The sequence below is a fragment of the Motacilla alba genome, chromosome 2 (assembly GCF_015832195.1).
Source record: "Motacilla alba alba isolate MOTALB_02 chromosome 2, Motacilla_alba_V1.0_pri, whole genome shotgun sequence".
NCBI classification, from domain to species: Eukaryota; Metazoa; Chordata; class Aves; order Passeriformes; family Motacillidae; genus Motacilla; species Motacilla alba.
The window spans coordinates 145,019,396-145,039,909 of record NC_052017.1 but is presented as its reverse complement, the minus strand read 5'-3'; the positions used below and the strand labels follow the sequence as shown (position 1 = coordinate 145,039,909).

The window sequence follows — 20,514 nt, the reverse complement described above, 5'->3', positions numbered from 1 at the left end:
AAAAATGCAACAGAATTTTCAATTTCTAATGCTGTTTTTCTATTAATGCACCCACCTCCATTCATTTAAGTGCCTCAGAAAACTTCATCTGTTCTGCTCAGCCAATATTTTAATCCTTTAAAAAGTCTTTTTAAAAATTGCAAGTTTTGCATCCGTAATAGGTCCTAATTCCCAACTGGCAGAGAAAGTAATGTATTAGGAGCATGAATTGTGCCTGAAAAACCACACTAATTTGTTTCAACTAATGTGCATTATTACAATAGTTGAATTCCAAATAACTGTCTTTCATATGCCACCTTAATTTTGTAAAAGCAACTGACAATGAATCTAATTTCAATTTACAATAAAATAAGCAGTTCATGCCAGAATGATGTCTACAGCATTCAGAATCCTCAAATTAATAATAATATCCCTGTTGAAGGACTCAAACCAATCTTTATTTAAATTGCATTCACAGGCATTATAAGTTCTATTTTACAATCTAGGTACTACTATCTGCACTGATCTGAAAACACACTTCAGTCACCAATATGAAAAATATTTTGAATGGGATTTTTTATTTAAGCAATTCAAAACAAAATGAACACCTATTACCTCCACATCAAAAACGACTCCACTAAAATCTGTTTAGACTGATTAATGTCAGCAGTAAGGTAGGAAGTACCACAGTAGGAGCTGTCAAAAATCATGTATAAGGTATTAACAGATGTTTAATCAGTCTTGCTCAGGAAGAAAACAAGATGTAGATGTAGATGTCTGTCCCATATCCTCAACCTACTCCACTGAAAATTATTTATCTCATTGTGAAGATAACTTATAACAAAATGCTAAAATCAGCTCTGTGATTCACCCACTGTACCTACTGCAGATCTTTCTTTAAGCATGAATATTTCTAAATTAGCAAGGTCAGACATCCACTAACTACAAAAAGTCAACTCATTTGTTCTGTAACTTAAAAATAAAATCCAATGTACAGAGTATCTTGCACTACTTGGTGCATAGGACCCAGGCAAAATGAAGTTAATGTTCTGTATCAAGAGTCCTTACAAGCAGATGTTCCACCTTTTTCATTTCAGCATATGAACACAGCCAGGCAGCTCTTACACAACATTTCACTTGACATTTGGTGAGACATGGAGAAGGGCCTATAATCTTCCTTCCTTATCATGTACGCAGCACTGCAGAGTGCTACAAACTTTCTGCGACTCCTCTGACAACTTTCACAAGAAAAGGTGTAAGTCAGATCTCAACTGAAAAATGGACACAAGCTGCAGCTCTCAACACGCAAATATCAGATTTTAAACTATTGCAAAGGTGAAGTAGCAGCCATAGCACATCCAGTTGTTGATCCTTACAACAGATAGACTTGAGCACTGTTAAGACCACACTTTAAGGCGCTGGCAAAGACTGCAGTCTAAAAAACTGCCAGCAGAGCCAAACAAACCATATTTAATACTAAAAGATAGTAGGCTAACAAAACACATCCCTGTGTTTTGTATAACTGATAGTTACACAAGTAAGTGTACAGCTGTTTGCTTAAAATTATGCAAGATTTATGTAGCCATCAGCAAGAACAAGAGGTGTTATCTTCTACTTCTCTAAAAATCATTTTTAGGCAACTAGAGCTTTGCCAGGAGCCTCCATCCCCATGACAGAAGGCAGGGTAGAGCCTCTGGCAATCCTCAATTAAGTAATGTGTCATATCCCACTGATAAATACCAATAAAACACAACTCACACCTTCTGTGAGTCACAATTTACTTGAAGCCATCACTAAAGCAGAAGTTTCAGGACACATGCACAAATACTGAGAGAGCTGGCTGATGTCATCAACAGGCCACTGTTTTTGTAAGGTCATGGTCATCAGGGAATGTCACTGATCCCTGAGGCAAAGGAGTCCTATCTTCAAGAGCGGGGAGGAGGATCTGGGACACCACAGCAAGGTAAGACTCACCTTGATCTCTTGGAAGGTGATGTAGTAAACAGCTCTTAAAAACCATTTCCAAGCATAGAAGGCCAAGATGAGAGCAGTCTGTACAAATTTGTGGCAGGGAAGTCACACACACTAAACAACACTATGAACAATATGAGATGAGAAAAGAGCTGATGTGTCCATCCCATCTGTAGCAGGGCTTTTGATAAGCTTCCCACACCCCATCCTCATGCGGACTGATGAGGCACAGGATAGAGACACGAGGAAGACTGAAAACTGACCTGCCTGGCTCAAAGGACTCTGTCAGGGGCATCACAACCAGGCCAGCCAGGGGCCAGACATCAGTGGTGAGCTCTGAGGGTCGATCATATTTAACATGTTCATCAGTGACCTGGCTGATGGTACAGAGTGCAGTTTCAGCAGCTTTACACAACAGAAAACCAGGAGTGATCCAAACACCAGAAGGCTTTGATGACACTCAAAGTGCCTCAAAGAGGTGGAGGAATGGGCAGCAGTCCTGTGCAGTTCAAAGGCAAGTGCAAAGTCCTGTTCCTGTGGAGGAACAACCCCATGCAAGAGAATGTCCTGGAAACCAAACACCAGAAAACAGCTTTGCAGAAGAGGACCTGAAGCTCAAACAAGCTCAGCACCAGCCAGGAAGGTGCACTTGCAAAGGCTATCAGCACCTGCGCTGCACCAGAACAGCACTGCCAGCACTTTAGAAGTGGTGATCCTTCCTCTCATGCAAGTTTTAGCAAGTGTCTTGATTTCTGCTGTTTTGTTGAAGAGTTTTGAAATTATTTTTCGGAGGAAAGATTTGTTCCATCTTTGGTGTTTTAAAAAAAATACCCTTTCCCCAACCCAAGATTCATTTCTCATGAAATACTGGAACATAGAAAGCCATGATTTGTTACCTGAAAGCATGGTAGAAATCAATGTTATTCATTCATCACAGGAACGCTAAAACAGTCCAGAGACACAGATATGGACAGACCCAGGGTACAGAAGTCCACTGTTTTCCCTCTCCATTGCACATGGCTGAAAATGCACAAAGCATGCAGCTCTTCCCACTGCTTCCCAGAATGCAACATGGTCCAAAACACATTTTCTGTCCAATAAAAGCTTGTCACTCTCCATATTTCACACAGTGTTAGTGAAAGGAACAGAGATAAAGCTATTGCAAGCATCCATAGTGCTTTTAAATTGTTATATTTAATTCAGTGAAATTCAGAGTTAGCACCAGACACTGCTATGACTTAAACTCACACCCACTGATTCTACATAAGCTCTACCAACAAGTATAACCTCAATCTCACTACAGAATTGATAAAAAAAAACCTATATATTCTGTAGCATTGCACTGATTGCACGAACTCAGTGAATGCAATCACTGCTTAGAGCCTCTAAAAGATGAGCCATTGAAAACAGCATAGGCTGGAGTAACCTTCATGTATAATCTCATTTCAACCTACTGTTTGTAATTTTTTCATATTACTGATTTTTAACACAAGGTTCTTGGTCCTTTGAAGTAAATTTCTCGGAATCCTGAGAAATTCCATGTCTGAAACCTTGTTTACTAAAGCACAAACTACTGATGTGCAAGTAAGCTGTGAAAAAGTCATCTTGTATAGAAAAGAACATAATACCACAAAAACAGGTGTATGTCATGGGTCATTAAATAGATGAGTTGTATATTTTACTCTGCAAAACAAAAAAAAAATCACAAATTTTAAAAATGCTTTCATAATATTTATGAAAAAGGTAACAAACTAAAGCATCTGTGCATTCTGATCCACAGATGTAGGAAATAAACCTACAACATTAAGTTGGCACATGTAAAAGAAAAGAGACTAATTCCAACACACCATCCTGGATTAGGTTAACACAACCCTAATCCTCTAACCTCAAAACCAGGTTGGATGGGCTTTAAACAAGCTGGTCCTTGTTTGCAGAAGGTGTCCTTGCCCATGGCAGGGGGGATAGTAACTAAATAACCTTTAAGGTCCTTCCGATCCAAATTACTTCATGATTCCTCCAGAAGGCCATCACTTCCACTGCCAGCAGATAAAAGAGGCAAAGAACCACTTCTGACAAAACTATTGTAGGCAGTACTTTTATTTTTTGTCACCCAATACAGTCCTGGGCTGCAGTAATGTAACTTGGCAGGAAAAGGCAGCTTGCACATCTACTGTCCTATGGGAAAGTGCAGCTTAAAGAAATTTGTGTGGTAATTTTTTGTATGAGCTTCAACACAAATTGGATGTTAAAAACTTCAAACATCCAAGTTAAAAATTAACTAGCAGAGGGATTACATTAATTACAATCCCTTCCACATGCTCAATAGCAGGAAAATCCAAATTATTTTCTGTGTATGAAGACACATATTACACAGAAAAAGGCATATCACTACCACATTCAAGTTTTTTTTTCCAAATATTATGCTATTAAACTTATTTTCATGAAATTAGTTGAACCACTTCACAGAATTGTAGAACAAGATCAGACTCCCCTAGAAGTTTTATAAAACTTGAAAGTCCATCTTAGGGACTCAATCCAGATGCAAATCTTAGGAAAGGACCAAACATCTTTCAACAGACCAGTTTTTGCAGGAAAGCAGCCATGTCTACAGCTGCAATAAATCTCTGCCTCTGTAGGACCATGTGCCTGTCCATGCAGCAGCTTCCCTGAGGAAGGCAATCTTCCAACTTTCATGGCATCTGTGAAGAAAAGTTTTTTTTTCTGAAACTAGTATTTCTAGCATTCACCTAATAGAACATTATGCATCTTTCCAAATTTAAGAAAAACTGAAACAAAACATGTTTTCTACCTGCATAAAAGCCTGAAGTAACTACCAACTTATGCCAGAAAGCTTTTGCTGAAATGTACCTTACAAAGCTAAAATACACTACAGTTTTAGTAGCATTTTTGGTGTTGGTTTACTTGTGGTAAGAAACAGCTCTGACTCAAAATCTTTCTCTAAAGAAAATATCTTCATGTTTACCTTAAACTGAACTAATCAGCTCCTTCTGGTAAGTTATATTTTGACTTAGTAAATTTGTTTACAAAAAGCATCTTTCTTCAGTAAAAAGTATTTTTAAAGATCCAAGTTTCTTCCCAACAGACGTGGTTATGGTATAACTGTAAGAATCAGGAAAATTGCATGTTCTGTGCAACTACTCAGCAGTCAAGACATTGCAAATTCATTTGTCTTACTAGCTTGTTCTGAAGACAGTTTGAAATCAAATGCTTATATAGAAATCTAAAATGTGATGCCTGAGTTTTACTGCAGCCGAATTATGTCACACAATTATTTGATAAATTAACTTCAGACATGTTACTGTTCTAGTTCTCATCCAGCTAATTTCAGAATGCCATCTTTCACTGAATACTTCTTCCCAGTGATGAGCATGTGGGCTCTTAGGGGAGTAATTCCTATATTCAATAGTTAAAATTGCATATTTCAGTACATTTCTACAGATTATACACTGAAAATCAACTACTACAAAGTGTCACAGGCACAAAACAGCTGACACCTTTAAGTGCAGTAGAACAATTCCCAGCCAGGGAAGTTCACCTACATTCAAGGTGAGACAGCAAAAACAAAACTGGTCATATTTTTAACAGTCATGCTGGGAACCTGCAGAAGCTGCTTCTAACCAGACCTGCCCTGCCTGTCCCCCACCTGCCTTCACAGCCCCATATATTCAAGTTTCTGCTCCTTCATCACTTCTGTCTGCCAAGAAACAATAAGAAAAGTGCCAACGCAAACTACCTGAGGTGCCATTACTTCTTGATTCAGTGATGCTTAAATTGCTTTTATATGGGAAAGAAAATGTTGATGCTCCATTTTCCGAAAGTACAGAATGAAGTTATCTTCTAGATGTGGCAGAGGACAAAGAGAATGAATTTTAAAAAAATACAGCTGCTTAAGAAATTTAGAGTCTGGGTACCTAAAAGATGAAGGACAGCTGAGATAGCAATAACCAATTAAAAGGGCAGGCTTTTCTATTGCTCCTTGCTACTTGAGAGAAGCAAAGCAAAAAAGTGCATTTGGGAAGAAACTCTAACAGTCGCAACGGGTACTTGTGCACCCATGAAGTCTTCCTAGAGAAAGAATCATGTGTTACTAAGTTTCAAATCTCACTTTCCCCGCTCCATTCACTGACCTTAGAGCAAGTGCAGGAATGACATGTTCAGTCACATACAGAATAACCACCTAAAGAGGCCAGAATGTGCTACTTTGCATAAACCCAAGAAATAAAGGTGCTTCGCTGAACTGAAAAATCTGATTGTCCACTAATACGTCTGAAAAAAACATTTAACCACAGGGAATAGAAACTATTTTTCCAACCGGAGAGACACACTCACAAATCCCTCTACCAAATCTGACATGAGGGTTTAAAGACTCAATCATCAGTGTGGCACAGATCCGGAAAATACGAGAAATGCTACCATGAATTTTCATAGATCATAAATGGGACTACATTCCCAGAGCCACTCTTTTTACAGGATCCCTTTCTAAAGCAAGACACAACTGATTCACTAGATTACTACTCATACTTCCTATAACTGTAACTTTAAAAATACAAACATAACAATTATCAGAAAGAGCTGGGAATGAAGGAAAGCTTTTATCGCTAAATTCATACAGCTTTTACTTTACTCCTGCAAAATAACTATGCATTGGCAGTACCCCTTGACAAGAAGCATGAGATTAACTATGTAGCTGGCCAAGAATATCTATTCTGTTTAATTTCTTTTTCTGAAGGGGCCATCTGCTCTTATTTCTTCATTTTGTGGCTTAGCTTGAAATTGCATTCAATATTCTGTTAGGATTTCAATTAGGTACATGTAAAATTTCTCCCACGTCAGGATGGCTGTTTTGAGGATGAACAAGAGGAAAGGGTGTTATTACAAGAAGTTGATTGACTATTATTCATACAGCTCAAACAGCTGATTAGTCATCAATAAAATGAAAGAAAAATAATGCTAACGTTTGTTTTATTACAGCACAGCTTGACATCCATTACTAACAGTATGCACAGCCACGTTTAAGGTACCAAACCTGAATAAAGGAACTATGCTTGCTTTTTGCATTCCCTCCACTCAGCTCTTTTCCAATGACTCCGCAGAAAAGCTTCAAATCTCAGCTTTGGTAGCAGCAATGAAACATTTCCAAATGAGAAGCCAAAAAATACTTCATACAGATGCTGAAAAGACATACCTATGTGATTAGCATCATTTACACAGACTTATAAATAATGAAGTTACTGCTAAAACACTTACTGAAATACAAGCTACAGGGTTGAGCTCTAGCTACTTACTACTACTCCAGTGCAATAATACAAAGTTGGACAAAATACTCTGAAAGAACAGTAAAGAATTAAATCTACAGTTTTACCTTATACTTAATCCAATCAGGGGAAAAAAAAAAAAAGTACTTTTGATTCAGTTATTTCCTATCCATTTCACTGCTTTCTCCAGAAAAATGACCAAGCAGGAGGCTATCCAGCAAGTTGAGTACTTCAGCTATCGCCTAGAGTAACTAAATGAATACTCAGCATCAGCCTCATGCAAGGCATCAGAGCAAGCAGCCTCCTAGCCCAGGCAGTCACTGGAAGCTTTGGTCATTGCTTTGAACACATGAACAGGAATAAGGGATTGCTACCTTCAGGACCTACAACCTACTCAGAGGCAGAAAATACATTATATTAGCACAATGCTCAGCACACCAGTGAAGTCTAAACTATAATCTACCAGTTAAAGGAGCAAATCACATCCATTTTCCACTATCAGGGCATTAATCTAAAGGATAATTTGCTTAGAGTTCTTTATAGACCCGATCCCACAGCCAGCTACTTGCCACTTATGTGGTAATGAAATACACACCAGTATTTTTAATTAATGTTATATTGAACTATGTGAACTATTACTTAGGGTTTCAAACAAGGCCTAATTTTTCAGGTCTGCAAACTATATAAGTACACCTATAAATAAATAATTTATAAATACCATTATGGTAATTTTCCCTGTACTCTCCATTTAATCAGCTGATAATAAAGGAATATTCTAAGAGCTTGAAATTTAGAAGTCTCATAAAGTTTCTTTTAAAATTTTATTCAAGATTTTCAAACTGGACTGACAGCAGTCTTAATAGTTCAAGCATACATGAAGAAAACACCATAGGTCAAAGTTACTTCAGGTCATAGAAGGGTTTGGGGTGGAAGTGACCTTAAATATCATCTAGTTCCATACCCCTTGCCATGGGCAGGGATGCCTTCCCCTAGACCAGGTTGCTCAGAGCCTGTCCAGTCTGACCTGGAACACTCCAAGGGATGGGGCTTCCACAGCTTCTCTATGCAACATGTGCCAGTGCCTCAGCACACAGAGAAGAATTTCTTCCTAATATATAATCTAAATTTCTCCTCCTTTAGTTTAAAACCATCCCCGTGTATTACATGGTGTCATCCTCAATATACAAAGTGAGGGCCAGAGGGAAGAGGTGGACATTTGGAGTGGGAGGAATAAGGAAGGGCGAGGATGTTCCAGGTGGAAGTATTTGTCTCCTGGAGCCACAGTCAGGTGTGACAGAATCCTGCCTTCCTGGAGATGGCTGAACACCTGCCTGCTCATGGGAAGTGGAGAATGGATTCCTTGTTTTCATTTGCTTGTGTGTGCAGCTTGTACCTCGCTTATCAAAGTATCCTCTCTTCACCCAGAGTTTTGTAGTTTTTAACTCTTCCGATTCCCGCCCCCATTCCCTCGCGGGGGAGGGAGCGAGCGGCTGCGGGGGCTGGGCTGCGGGCTGGGGTTACAGCAGGACAGGGACACACCTGTGCCTTGAGGACAGACAGAACACATCTGGCTGCGACAGCTGCTGCGACAGGTGGACACCGACGGCAGCCGGCACCCGCCTGCAGCCGCGGCCCCGACCCCGCTCTCCCGGGGGGCTCAAACCCGAGCCCAATCCCGCCTCTCCCGGGGATCTCACCCGCTCCTACAGCCCCGATTCCCGCTCCCCGGGGCATCACACTCCCGATCCGACAGCACCGACCCCGCTCTCCCGGGGGGCTCACACCCGAGCCCAGCTCTCCCGGGGGGATGACACCCGCTCCGGAGTCTGCCGGGGGGATGACACCCGCTCCCGGGAGCCCCAGTCCCGCCTCTCCCGGTGGACTGATGACTGGATCCCGGGGATTACACCCGATCCTACAGACGTGATCCCGTTTGTCCCAGGGGATCACAGCCGATCCTACAGCCCCAATCCCGCCTCTCCTGGTGGGCTGATGATCCATCCCGGGAGTTCCGATCCCGGCCCTCCTGCGGGGCTTACACCCGATCCCAATCCCGCCTCTCCCGGGGATCACACCCGTTCCTACAGCCCCGATCCCGCCTTTCCCGGGGCATCACACCCGATCCCGGGAGCCCCGCAGGGCCGGGCCGCTGTCGCCCCCTCCTGGCACCGCTCCAGAAATAATTCCCGAAACGCTCTGAAACCCTCCCGAAACGGCTGCCCCAAAAATGAAACATGCACAATGCCTTCTCTAGTAACTAGTGCCCTAATCATAATAGAGCTGCCTGGCAAAGATGCATTCAAAAATCGTTCTGCAAAAGCAGCATCGTCAACAGCTCTGCATATAAGATGCTGTATTGGAATATTGTAGGAAAACCCACTGTGGAATGCTTCTGCTCTTTCCAAAGTGTTCATATCAATAGTTCACAATTGCCCAAGATCGTAAAATTCACAGATGATATAAGGCTGGAAAAGTTCTTCAGAGGTCATTAATTCTCTGTCACTGTTTAGCCCCAGCTAGCAGTTAAACCCCACATAGGTGCTCCCTTCCCCCAAGAGGGTACAGGATAAAATCGCAAGGGGAAAATTAATAGACTTTGTGGGTCAAGATAAAGACAGTTTATTAATAGCTTAAGCAAAATCCATGCACATAAGCAAAGCACAAAAAATTCATCCACCCCTTGCCACAGCCAGAGGGGTGCTCAGCCATTCCCAAGAAAGCAGGGCTCCATCACACATAATGGTGACTTGGGAAAACAAACACCATCACTTCAAACTTCCTCTCTTCCTTCTTCCCTCCAGTTTTCTATGATGGGCACAATGCCCTATGGTCTGGAACATCTCTTGGGTCAGCTGGGGTCATCTGTCCCAGCTGTGTCTCACCCCATTCCTTGCTCCCCCCCCAGCCTCCTCACTGGAGGAGCAGAAAAGGCCTCTGTGTAAGCTCTGCTAAGCAGTAATGAAAACATCTCCCTGTGTTATCAACACTGTGTTCATCACAAATCCAAAACAACCCCACATTGGCCGCTGGGGAAAAAAAATTAACCCCAGTCAAAACCATCACATCCCTCGCAAGCACTTTACAACTACACTTACATCATTCCCAGCATTTGTTTCACATGGTATTAACAGGCTTCTGTGAAGACTCTGGTGCCTGCAGAAACAAAAAGGTCTAAAGAACAGATAGAGCAAGCCTTAAAAACATGATAAATCTTTTGCTGTATGCTTTTATACAGTAGGCCAATAAAAAACTAATCATTTTTCCAGACCATGGATGCATGGTGTAATAAAAAGGTCAAGGGTATATGATAGGCAAAAAGAATCTTTAAGTTTAATCTGTGTAACACAAGACAAATTGGACCACAAGAGTCTATTCCGGCCTCTAAGATCTAGTACTAAGGTGCTGCATTTCACCTTGCAGACTATCCAGCCTAGGATATTACTGGGATAACTCTACGTAGGGAGCAAGTGTTAACAAGGGCTAAAGGTATCACTGCAGCCCATCTGCTGTAAAAGAACTTGGCTCCTCCAGACACACCAGGCTTTAAATGGAGAAACTGAGCCAATCATTAAGAACAAACACTTTTCCTCTGAGAATCATCTCCAACTACCACAAAGATTTTGGGGAACCCTTTAAAGGAAGGCAGAAAACTGATCTGTGACCAAGTTTCTCCAAAATTAGGACTTCTTGAGCCTAAAATAATAGGCTGGAAGTGGTCATGAAGCAGTTGGATACTTAATAAAGTGAAAAAATGCTTTCTGAACTTTCATGACTATACAAATGGATCAAGATTATACCCAAACTGTGTTTCTACAGCTGAGAAAAATCTGCTTTCCTTCAGGCTCAGGAGGGCAGATGGGGTACAGTTAAACACCATAAAAAGTCAAATAACCAAAGAGACATGAAAGCCAGAGTGCCTTTTCTTTTTAACAGAAGTGAAATTTATCATTTAGCATTAGTCTGGAGGTGGACAGAGAAGGAAAGGACGATTTTTTTTAACTTTACTGTTTTACCCCTTGGAGCTGTATCACTGAAGTCAGCATAGAGGGCACCACAGCATTTCTGCTTAATAGCAGAAGAAAGGCAACAAAAATCTCCTTAACCCTCAAATACTGCAGAGAGCAGAAAGTTGGCTTCTTACCAGGGACACATCAGGATTGGTATTGACCACCTCTAGTTAATTAGGACACTGAACAAAATGAACCAGTAACAAAAACCTTTGTCCACTACCGGCAAACAGAAAAGGACACATGAAAGGAAGAATGACCACATTAGAAGCAGTCCTTCCATCTCTACATCTGAAAATCATCATTTTTATCCCAAAGCAGTAGGAAAAATTGGCTGAAAACATCTAAAACCTTTTGCTTTCAAACACATCTGCTTCCCAGACTACTGTTGCTGAATGGTTTGAGGCAATAAAAGGCAACAGACATTTCTTCTCCAAGCATTCAACAAATGCAGCAGCAGTGAGAGAAGCAATTTACAGAATCACAGAATATCCTGATTTGGAAGGGACTCAAAAGGACTGAAGTCCATCTCCTGGCCCTGCAGAAGACCAACTCAAGAATCCAACCATGTGGCTGAAAGCATGGTTCAAATATTTCTTGAGCTCAGTCAGGCTTGGTGCTTTGACCACTTCCCCGGGGAACCTGTTCCAGTGTCCAACCTCCCTCTGGGTGAAGAATATTGTCTCAATATCCAACCTAAACCTCCCCTGACACAGTTTCAGGCCTTTTCCTCAGGTCCTGTCACTGCCCCCCACAGAGAAGAGATCAGTGCCAGCCCCTCCTCTTCCCCTTATGAGGATGGTGCAGACTGCCCTGAGGTCTCCCCTCAGTTTCTTCTCCAGGCTGAACAGACCAAGTGACCTCGGCCATATCTCATATGGCTTCTCCTCCAGACTCTTCATAGTCCTCCTCTGAACATCCTTTAATAGTTCTGTATTTTTTCTATATTGAGGTGTCTGAAACTGCACACAGTACTTAAGACATCTTCCTATACTCTTTGTCTTGTCCACATAAAGGCATCTTACTCAGACTGTTCCTTTTGAACAATCCTGATGGATTATTACAGTAAAAGAAAATCAGTAAATCCTCAAAGGATTTGCAGCTTCAGGTTTTCACAGTCACTATATTATACCAAGATCAGCACAGCAGCAGTTGTTATAACAAATTTTCTGTTGGATCAAGTACAATGGGTTTACTGAAATGATTTCTAATCTTTTAGGTTTCCAATTACTTTGTCAACAAATTCTTCCTAGAAAATAAAGATCTATAAAAGAACACCTATTCAAGCCAAAAGAAAAGTGAAAGATTTACCATCTACAAGAATTAAACTGACATTTTTTGCTGCCTTGCAAATTTGTTGAAGTTGAGTTGTTACCTGCAGCCAAAAGTCTGATAAACACATCAAAATAAGAAATGAAAGGCATCCAGCAAATAGCAACTAGAGATGGAGAATAGAAAGGAAATCCATTTAACTGCCTAGTTTCTTAATAAGTTTGCCTTGACAAAAAGGTAAAATGCTGAAAAACAACAACACAACATAAAAGAACCGTAAGTGATAAATATGACAAAGGTAAGTTTAAGGAAAGGAAAATTTTAAGATAGGATAAACACACAAAGAATAAAACATGCACTGCTCAGCTGCTGAGGTACAAAAATACATCAGTCAGTCTAACAATGCTTCTTCATGCTACCTCTCCAGTTACTGCTCTTTAATTTGCTCCTTGGCATAAACAGCCAACCTACAGCTACTGTAGAGCCCAAGTCATTGACAGTTCAAAGAGCTTAACAATTTAGCAGGGTTCAAATGTCCATAAATGCAACTCATTCTGAGGCAAAGTTGTCAAGATACATAAAATCTACTGGCCCTTATATGTGGTTTAAGAATTAATCATCCACTGCTAAAGCACCATGCATTTTTTCATTTGTACTTCTTGGCCAGACATTTCACTATCCATTTGCAGGGCCTCTTTGCACCTTTATTCTCTCCTGAAGGCAGTCAGGCTCTCAAAGTGCAAGTCAAAGATCTCTTTCATACACCAATCAGACTAGCAAGAGGCCTAGAGACCTTCTCAAACTTGCAAAGCATTGTACTTTTCCATGATTTCGTCAAAGATTAAGACATATGGACTTCTGTAAGTAAAATGTCACAAGAAAATTAAATTCCCAAATCCATATGCCCCTATGGCCTTAGCTTAAGGCCATAAAGATATTAATTTTCTAGCTAGTGTTACACTTGAAAAAATCACACTTGGCTAGAAATATATGGCTCTAAAATAATTCCCAGAACTATCGCCACCCCTACCAAACAGCTCCCATGGCATGGGTGAGACTTGCCTTCCCAGGACACAGGGGTAGACAACCCCACTTTATCAAGATATTTCACATGCCCAGTAGAGAAGCCCTGTCCTTTGTTATCCCCTCTTTGAAAAACAGTATTAATAATGTAAACATCAAGTTTGCAAGATTCTTGCAGAGCTCAGCTAAGAACAGTCAGTTAATTCACCATAAAATATTAGGTGTGTCAGTTACCCGTTAATCTATTTAAACATGCTTTTTACTGAACCCTGCTAAATACTAATTAAAAAGTCATGCAGTACCACACTGAATACTTTACAGAACCTTCTCAACTCTGAACTTTGATACCTGATTCTTTCAAACAAAAGTGCATCCTAAATTCTTGTGTTTCTTAATTATACTTGAAGTCAGAGGGCAGAAAGGTCACATACATAAATTTAAAGTACATGCAAGAAAAGTCAAATAAGCCACAGGCCAGAGGAACAGTGCTGTGACCTTCTTTCTGATTCCCCCAGTAAATAAGTACTCAGAAGGTTACAGTTTTAATTTGCATGGCTGGTGTCAAAAAGGATTGAAAGTGACAAACCATGTCAGCCTGCATTTGAAACCTTTAAATTCAATCTCTCTCATTGACTGCCAAAGTGAGTGTGCAAGTGAATTAGGAGTCAGCTTTACACCAACTGTGATTGCAGTGAGTGGCTCTAGGCTCAGTCAGGCTTCAGAAAAGATGAGCCCAGGGGTGAAGAAAGTATGATTATCTTCAGCTGCACTTTGCAGAAGCCCTGTTAACATGACTGGAATATCTGATAAACCACTTCCGCAGCCTTTTAAGACGGCAAGATTGAAATCTAACTTATAGGAAGCCCTCTGACCGCTCCAGTACAGTTTCACTGTAGTAAAAGCAAAGAGCAACCATAACAAAAATGGGAACTTCTGAAGTTTTACCAAATACAGATAGCTGAGATAAGAGACAGATTGTGAAATACCCCTTCTGCCCTCCAAGAGTTACTACTTTTCATGCTGCTTCAAGAAAACAGAAATAGAACCCAAGTTATCCATCCCTAGTTTGATGGCACAACCATTACATCATATCCATTCCCATTACTGACACTTTAATTTCTCATCACACTTGGCCTGGAAAATATCCAATTCCACCTAAATGTTTTGCTTAGACTGTCTTCTAGCAATCAGACTAAACCCAGAAGAGTTTATTTCTGGTTAACTTCTAAGAATGACATCTAAAAGTGACCAGCAGTCTGAAAAAAATCTGAGGAGCACAAAACTTACTACATTTCATACGGTGCTCTGAATAATTTTAAAACACAGTCAGCTTTCTACAGCCATATCTCATTTTCAAAACATCTATGACCTTCATGAAGTGCTTTGAAATCCTCAAAGAGTAGGACACTTGAAAGAGTATTGCTTCTGTGATTGATACTGTAATGACAAAAAGGAGAGTTTGGGGTTACACTGATGGAGTACATTCAGCACCATTAGTGACTGCAATGAGCAGCACCATGTGTCTGTGCCATGCCACAAAACTTGTCCACACAGGAAAGTGGATGCTTCGGTGGCAAACTGATTACTTACATTACAACATAGGTATGTCACTCCACAATCACATTTTTTATTGATAAATTAAAAAAAAAAAGCGCAAAACCCCTTGCATACCTAGATTTATTGAAAGTTGTCCTGGTTCTAGTGGCTGGTACAGTGCTGTGATTCAGATCCAATATGAGTTGACAACACAGGGATGTTTTGGTTGTTGCTAAGTAGTGCTTACTCTAAATCAAGGACTTTGCAGTGTCTCACGCTCTGCTGGGGAGCAGGTGCACAAGAAGCCCCGAGGGAGCACAGCCAGGAGAGCTGACCTGAACTGGACAAAGGAATATTACACAGCACAGGATGGATGTCCAGTATATAAACTGGAGGGAGTTGACTCAGAGCCACATTGCTGCTCAGGGACAGCCTGGGCATCAGTCAGCAGATGGGGAACAACTGTATTATGCATGACTTGTTTCTCTTGGGTTTTAGTCCTCTTTTTAATTTCCAATATAATTATTATATTTTACTTTATTTCAGTCATTAAACCCACAAGTTGTACCTTTTTTCAATTCTCCGCAGATTCCACCAGGGGAAAAGCAGCAAGTGGCTGCACAGTACCTACCAACCAAGCTGAGCTTAAACCACAAAAGTCAGTTATAATATACAGAACCTTAATTTATGGTTAAGCTCCTACTTCAAGCATTTTTACAAAGTCATCTTTGCTGGAAAAAAAAAAAAAAGAAAAAATTAGACCACTAATATCCTCCACAAAGCAGAAACTGAGTATAGTCCCTCACACTGCATTCTCCCTGTTAATTAGGGAGGTACAGCTCTGATTACTGAAGTCCCAAGCAAAATTTGACACAAGAAACAGCAAGCCCCTGCTGATCACCACAAGCCATGTGGCTCAGGGAAGCCACTCGACACACAGTTAGCACATACAGCCATCTACTGATAGGGAGGCTTGGTATTCCTGTACATCATCTCATCGACATTTTAAAGGAAGCCTTGCCAACTTCAGATATTAGCTCAAATCTCAAAGCAGCTAAAATGAGCTTGTAAGGAAGAATTCCAGGGGTCCAGTCTGCACAAGAGAGTTGTCTTTCAGCAATGACAGCAGCCCTAACTTTCATTATCTACACAACCGAACAACTGCCAAGCACCCATTTTCACGTCTCCCCTGTTGGAAATGTGTCTGGTATCACCATGTTTTATTTACAGTTTGCTTCTTCCATCTGCAGTTTCACATACTTCATTCAACATTCACGAACTGCTCGTCTTAAATCACTACTATAAATAAATGTGAAAGAAGGTAAAGTAACTTTTCTGTCACGGATCTTTCAGTATTTTTAGAGCATCGCTCATGAACCAAGTTATGAGAATCAACACTACACTTGCACATTTACCAACATTTACATACAACCACAACTGCAAAGACAGCCTTCAAATAAGGCTTGATTTCAGAACTACCATCATTCCCACAGACAAATATTTTTCAGATTTCGCGCAAAGATAAGCACATGAGTTGAAAATAGGAAAACACAAATGTACTAAGCTCTCATTTCCTCATGGAAGCTCACCTTTCCCCAGGTTCCTCATTTACAGAGCTTGCTATAAGCTAATAACTGGACAAAATTCCAGTTCCCACTGTCCGGTACCAGCTGCAAATTAATCCTATTAGCATGGTCATCTTACCACACGTGCAAATAAGTCTATTTCCAATCTATAACATGCTTGAGGGTTTATAGGCAAAAAAATCCACTTTTTAGGATGGCTCAATGTTCAAGTATACAAATACATTTTCTTAATTAGAAGAAGGGATAAAGTCTAGCCTCCTGGAAAAGATTCCCCCTGTTCTAAAATTTAAGCAGCAGCTAAAATTTAAGTAATAGGTATTGTATTTGTGTCCTGAGGAAATGGGGCATCAAATCCTTGAACAGAGTTCTCAACAAGAAAAATTAGGACTTACTATGCAGGAACATTGAAGGATACTGATATTTGATTTTAGTGCTATCAAAACAGTGATTCAAGGCAGAGAAACTCCTGTCATATCTTAATTCAGAAAGACAGATTAATAATACTGCCCACAAAAATATTCTTACAGCATCTTAGTTATTTCCACATTGTTCTTTTTTAACTGAAATTTTACCCAGGAACTTGAAGCAGGTCAAGCTCCACTTTTTAAATTTAAAATTATGTAATTTGTGTGTACACAAACTATAATGTGTAATTATAAGCATAATATGCAAATTTATCCACTTCCATTTGAAAACTATAATTACCACATTTCAGAAGTCTAAACCCAGGATTTTCCCTAGAAACCAAATTTCAACATGACTGGAAATTTGTTAGCCATTTGGCTCTTCTGTCTAAGCAGTAAACATACCTCAATTACTTCAGCATCTCAAAAGGATTCTACATTATCCATACAACTCTTACAAATTACTCTTGAGTTTCTGAAGAAAGACAGCTGATGTACAGTATTTCAGTTTAAGTAAATACAGATAGCAAATTTAATGCCACTAAGACACCAAAATGCTATTACATAATTAAGCTGGCTATTTAAAGCACTTAAAACCTTTGCTAAGGCAGTATCTCACAGATACCCAAAAGAAGCCAAACTTGGAAACCTGTTTCATTCTAAACCTAAAAGATAAACACATTCAGTTAAAAAATTATACAAGGTATTTCATTTGCCTCCACATGAGCTAATATAGAAAATACTCAGTAGACCTGGCACACAAAACACAAGCATACATACATTACATATGTATTTCCACTAATAATTGTCATTCATTTAAGTGCATAGAATTATTAAAATTGAGAAAAAACCAATCCCTGATAAAGTTCATGCCATAGCAGGATGGGTTAGTAAAACATCCCCTTCTGAAGTCATATTTGCCACCTGTATTATACAGGGGCTTCATTTGGATCTGGGTTTTTGGTGATTCTACAATTAAAATATTATATATAGATATTATACAACTTTCCATTTTAAATTGGAGTTTACCAGTTGATTAGTCACCCTCAATCTTTCTTTTCTCCACCTCTAAAATGTGAAACACTTCAGATATAATCCAAGACTTCACTTTCAAAGTAAACAAAAAACCCCTAAGATACCTACTAGATTACAGAGGTTGGATGCACATATGTCTACATTTTTACACTGACAATATAAGTTCTTTTTCTGGAGCTAAATATATGCATGCAGATACCATGATGAAAGGCAAAACTTTCAGTCCTCCAATTTATCATTTTAATAAGAACCCCAAAAATATCATAAACTCAGCCAAAAAGGACAGATTTACTTTCTTTAACACTGTTTACAAAATAGTAAATCACCTGGTTCTGTAACTCCCTGGAATAATTTACACATGCAAAAAGATTTTTCACTACCTGGAGAGGAACTTCAATAATTTGTAGCCATCAAGTTTAATTTTTATGAGTATTTTCATTTACAGCAAACACAGCAAATAACTTTTTTTAAACATAATCCTCCTTTTCCCACAATCAACAGTGACATTTTTACAGATTCAAAGTTTGGAAAAACAGGCAAAATACCAACCACCCATGGACATGGACCTTCGATTCACTTAGCATATGCATTCCACAGTTGAAACTGTGACAGCTACCCCTAACTCCAGAGTATTTCAGACAACAGTAATTCTCCTTCTGATTCTGAGACAGGCATTTGCATCTGCTGCACATCAAAACCCACAACACATGAGAAGAACCCACATCAACTTAAACTTGTTCCTGCTATAGGATGCAAAGCACACCAAGCACGGCTTTGTAATCATTGCAATTGAAGCCAAAATCATTTTGGCTATCACTATGTTTGGTGTGTTAGAGGATCAGTTCACGGCTTATTTCACTTGAGCATCCTAAGCACTAGATCAAGCATTTGTCTCTCCAGAGCTGTACTTGAAAGTTGCCTGCCAATTATACAGTATCTCCAAACGTACATTCAATCACACTTTAATTCACATAGAATGACTTTTCTAGTCAGTACTGCATCACTGAAACAAAAAGCTAGCACTTTAAAGCACATCTGACTTGACAGATGCAAAAGGGGTGGAAGCAATTTATTATCTGGAGTTACATAATTGCAAAACAAAATAGGCTTTGTGTTTTTATAAAGGTTTACTAAAATATAGCAGAGCCCAAAGTTTCTAGGAAAGGCCATGGGCAGTAGGCTCGTTCTTACGAAGGCTCACACACACGTAAACAATCGGCTGTTCATTGTTCAGAAACGGGGTAAAATAGGAAAACCTTCGGGGGTTTCAATTGGCATGCAGCCCGAGCAGAGCACAGCAGACACAGCCATTCAACTCGGAATAATCCATAACTCGAGTAGTGAGCGACGGCAGAGAAAACACGGATGGAAGAGGGGCAATGCGGGCAGGCACCCGGCGATGCTGCCCGGCAGGGGAAGGCGCCGGGAGCCGGCAAACACCGACAGCCTGAACACAACAAAGCCCCCCAAGCGGTGCCAGGCAAGGGTGAACCCCGCACCGGGAACCCCTCCGGGAGCCGGAGCACAACAAACCCCGCCAAGCGGTGCAACAAGGAAGGGTCAACCTCGGGCTGAGCATCCGCCGCTCTCTCCGGCCCGTCCCCACGGCGGGACAAGGCGCCCCGCTCCGCCCCGCCGCCCCTCACCTTGGTTGACCAGCCGCAAGGCGTGGGTGAAGGACGGGTCCAGCGAGTCCTTCTCCGCCATCAGCTCGGGCAGGTACTTCTCGTCCATGGCAGCGGCGGCGGCCCGGAGCGGCAGCGGAGCCGGAGCGCCGGGTGCGCCCGCGGGGAAGGATCGGGTCCGAGTCCCAGGCAGCGGTAAATCCTCGGAGGCAGCGCTTCCCCCTGGCCGCCTCCCGCCCGGGGCTGCGGGGACGCATCCAGAAGGAAGCGCCGCAAGCCCCCGGCCAGGAGGGGGGAGAAAAAGGGCGCGGGCTGGGGGGACGCCCCCCCGCAGCGGACAAGGGGCGCGGACAGATCACTCTGCGGAAGCGCACAAGGAGGGAAGACGGGGAAGAGACGCGCCCCGGGGGCCGCTGACCCAGACGGGAGCCGAGCACACAATAAGAGACTGTTAGGCGGCGGCAGACGCTGCGCACAGACCCACACAGCAAACAGCGCCGCCGGCGACACTGCGCCCACTGAGCGCGCAAAACGCGCCGCACCAAGTTTATATACCGCCACAGACCACGCCCCCCCGGCCGCCTTTAGCCCCGCCCAGGAGCGGTGCCCCGCCCCGGCTCCTTCCAATGGGCGGGGACAGCAGAGCCCCACAAGTGTCGTCGCCTTGCTCAACTGAAGGCTCCTATTGGATGGTGTGGCCTGTCAGTCAGAGACGAGCCGCAGCTTCTCATTGGTCGCTGCTGCTGGCCCCGCCCCCCGCGGTCGGTGAGGGGCCGGTGCTGAGGGACGCTGCCAGAGCG

At 41.5% G+C, this 20,514-nt stretch overlaps 1 protein-coding gene across 2 annotated transcripts in view; it reads right to left on the bottom strand.

Moving 5' to 3' along the window:
- Positions 1-20,249, bottom strand: part of KHDRBS3 (KH RNA binding domain containing, signal transduction associated 3) — a 92,205-nt gene extending 71,956 nt beyond the window's left edge. For both annotated transcript variants that reach the window (XR_005255695.1, XM_038126985.1), the window contains exon 1: positions 19,736-20,249. Coding sequence is in view for 1 of the 2 variants with exons in the window: in XM_038126985.1 (XP_037982913.1) it covers positions 19,736-19,823 (88 nt within the window). In the remaining variant the exon portion in view is untranslated. The remainder of the gene's footprint in view (positions 1-19,735) is intronic.
- Positions 20,250-20,514: the final 265 nt, after the last annotated feature.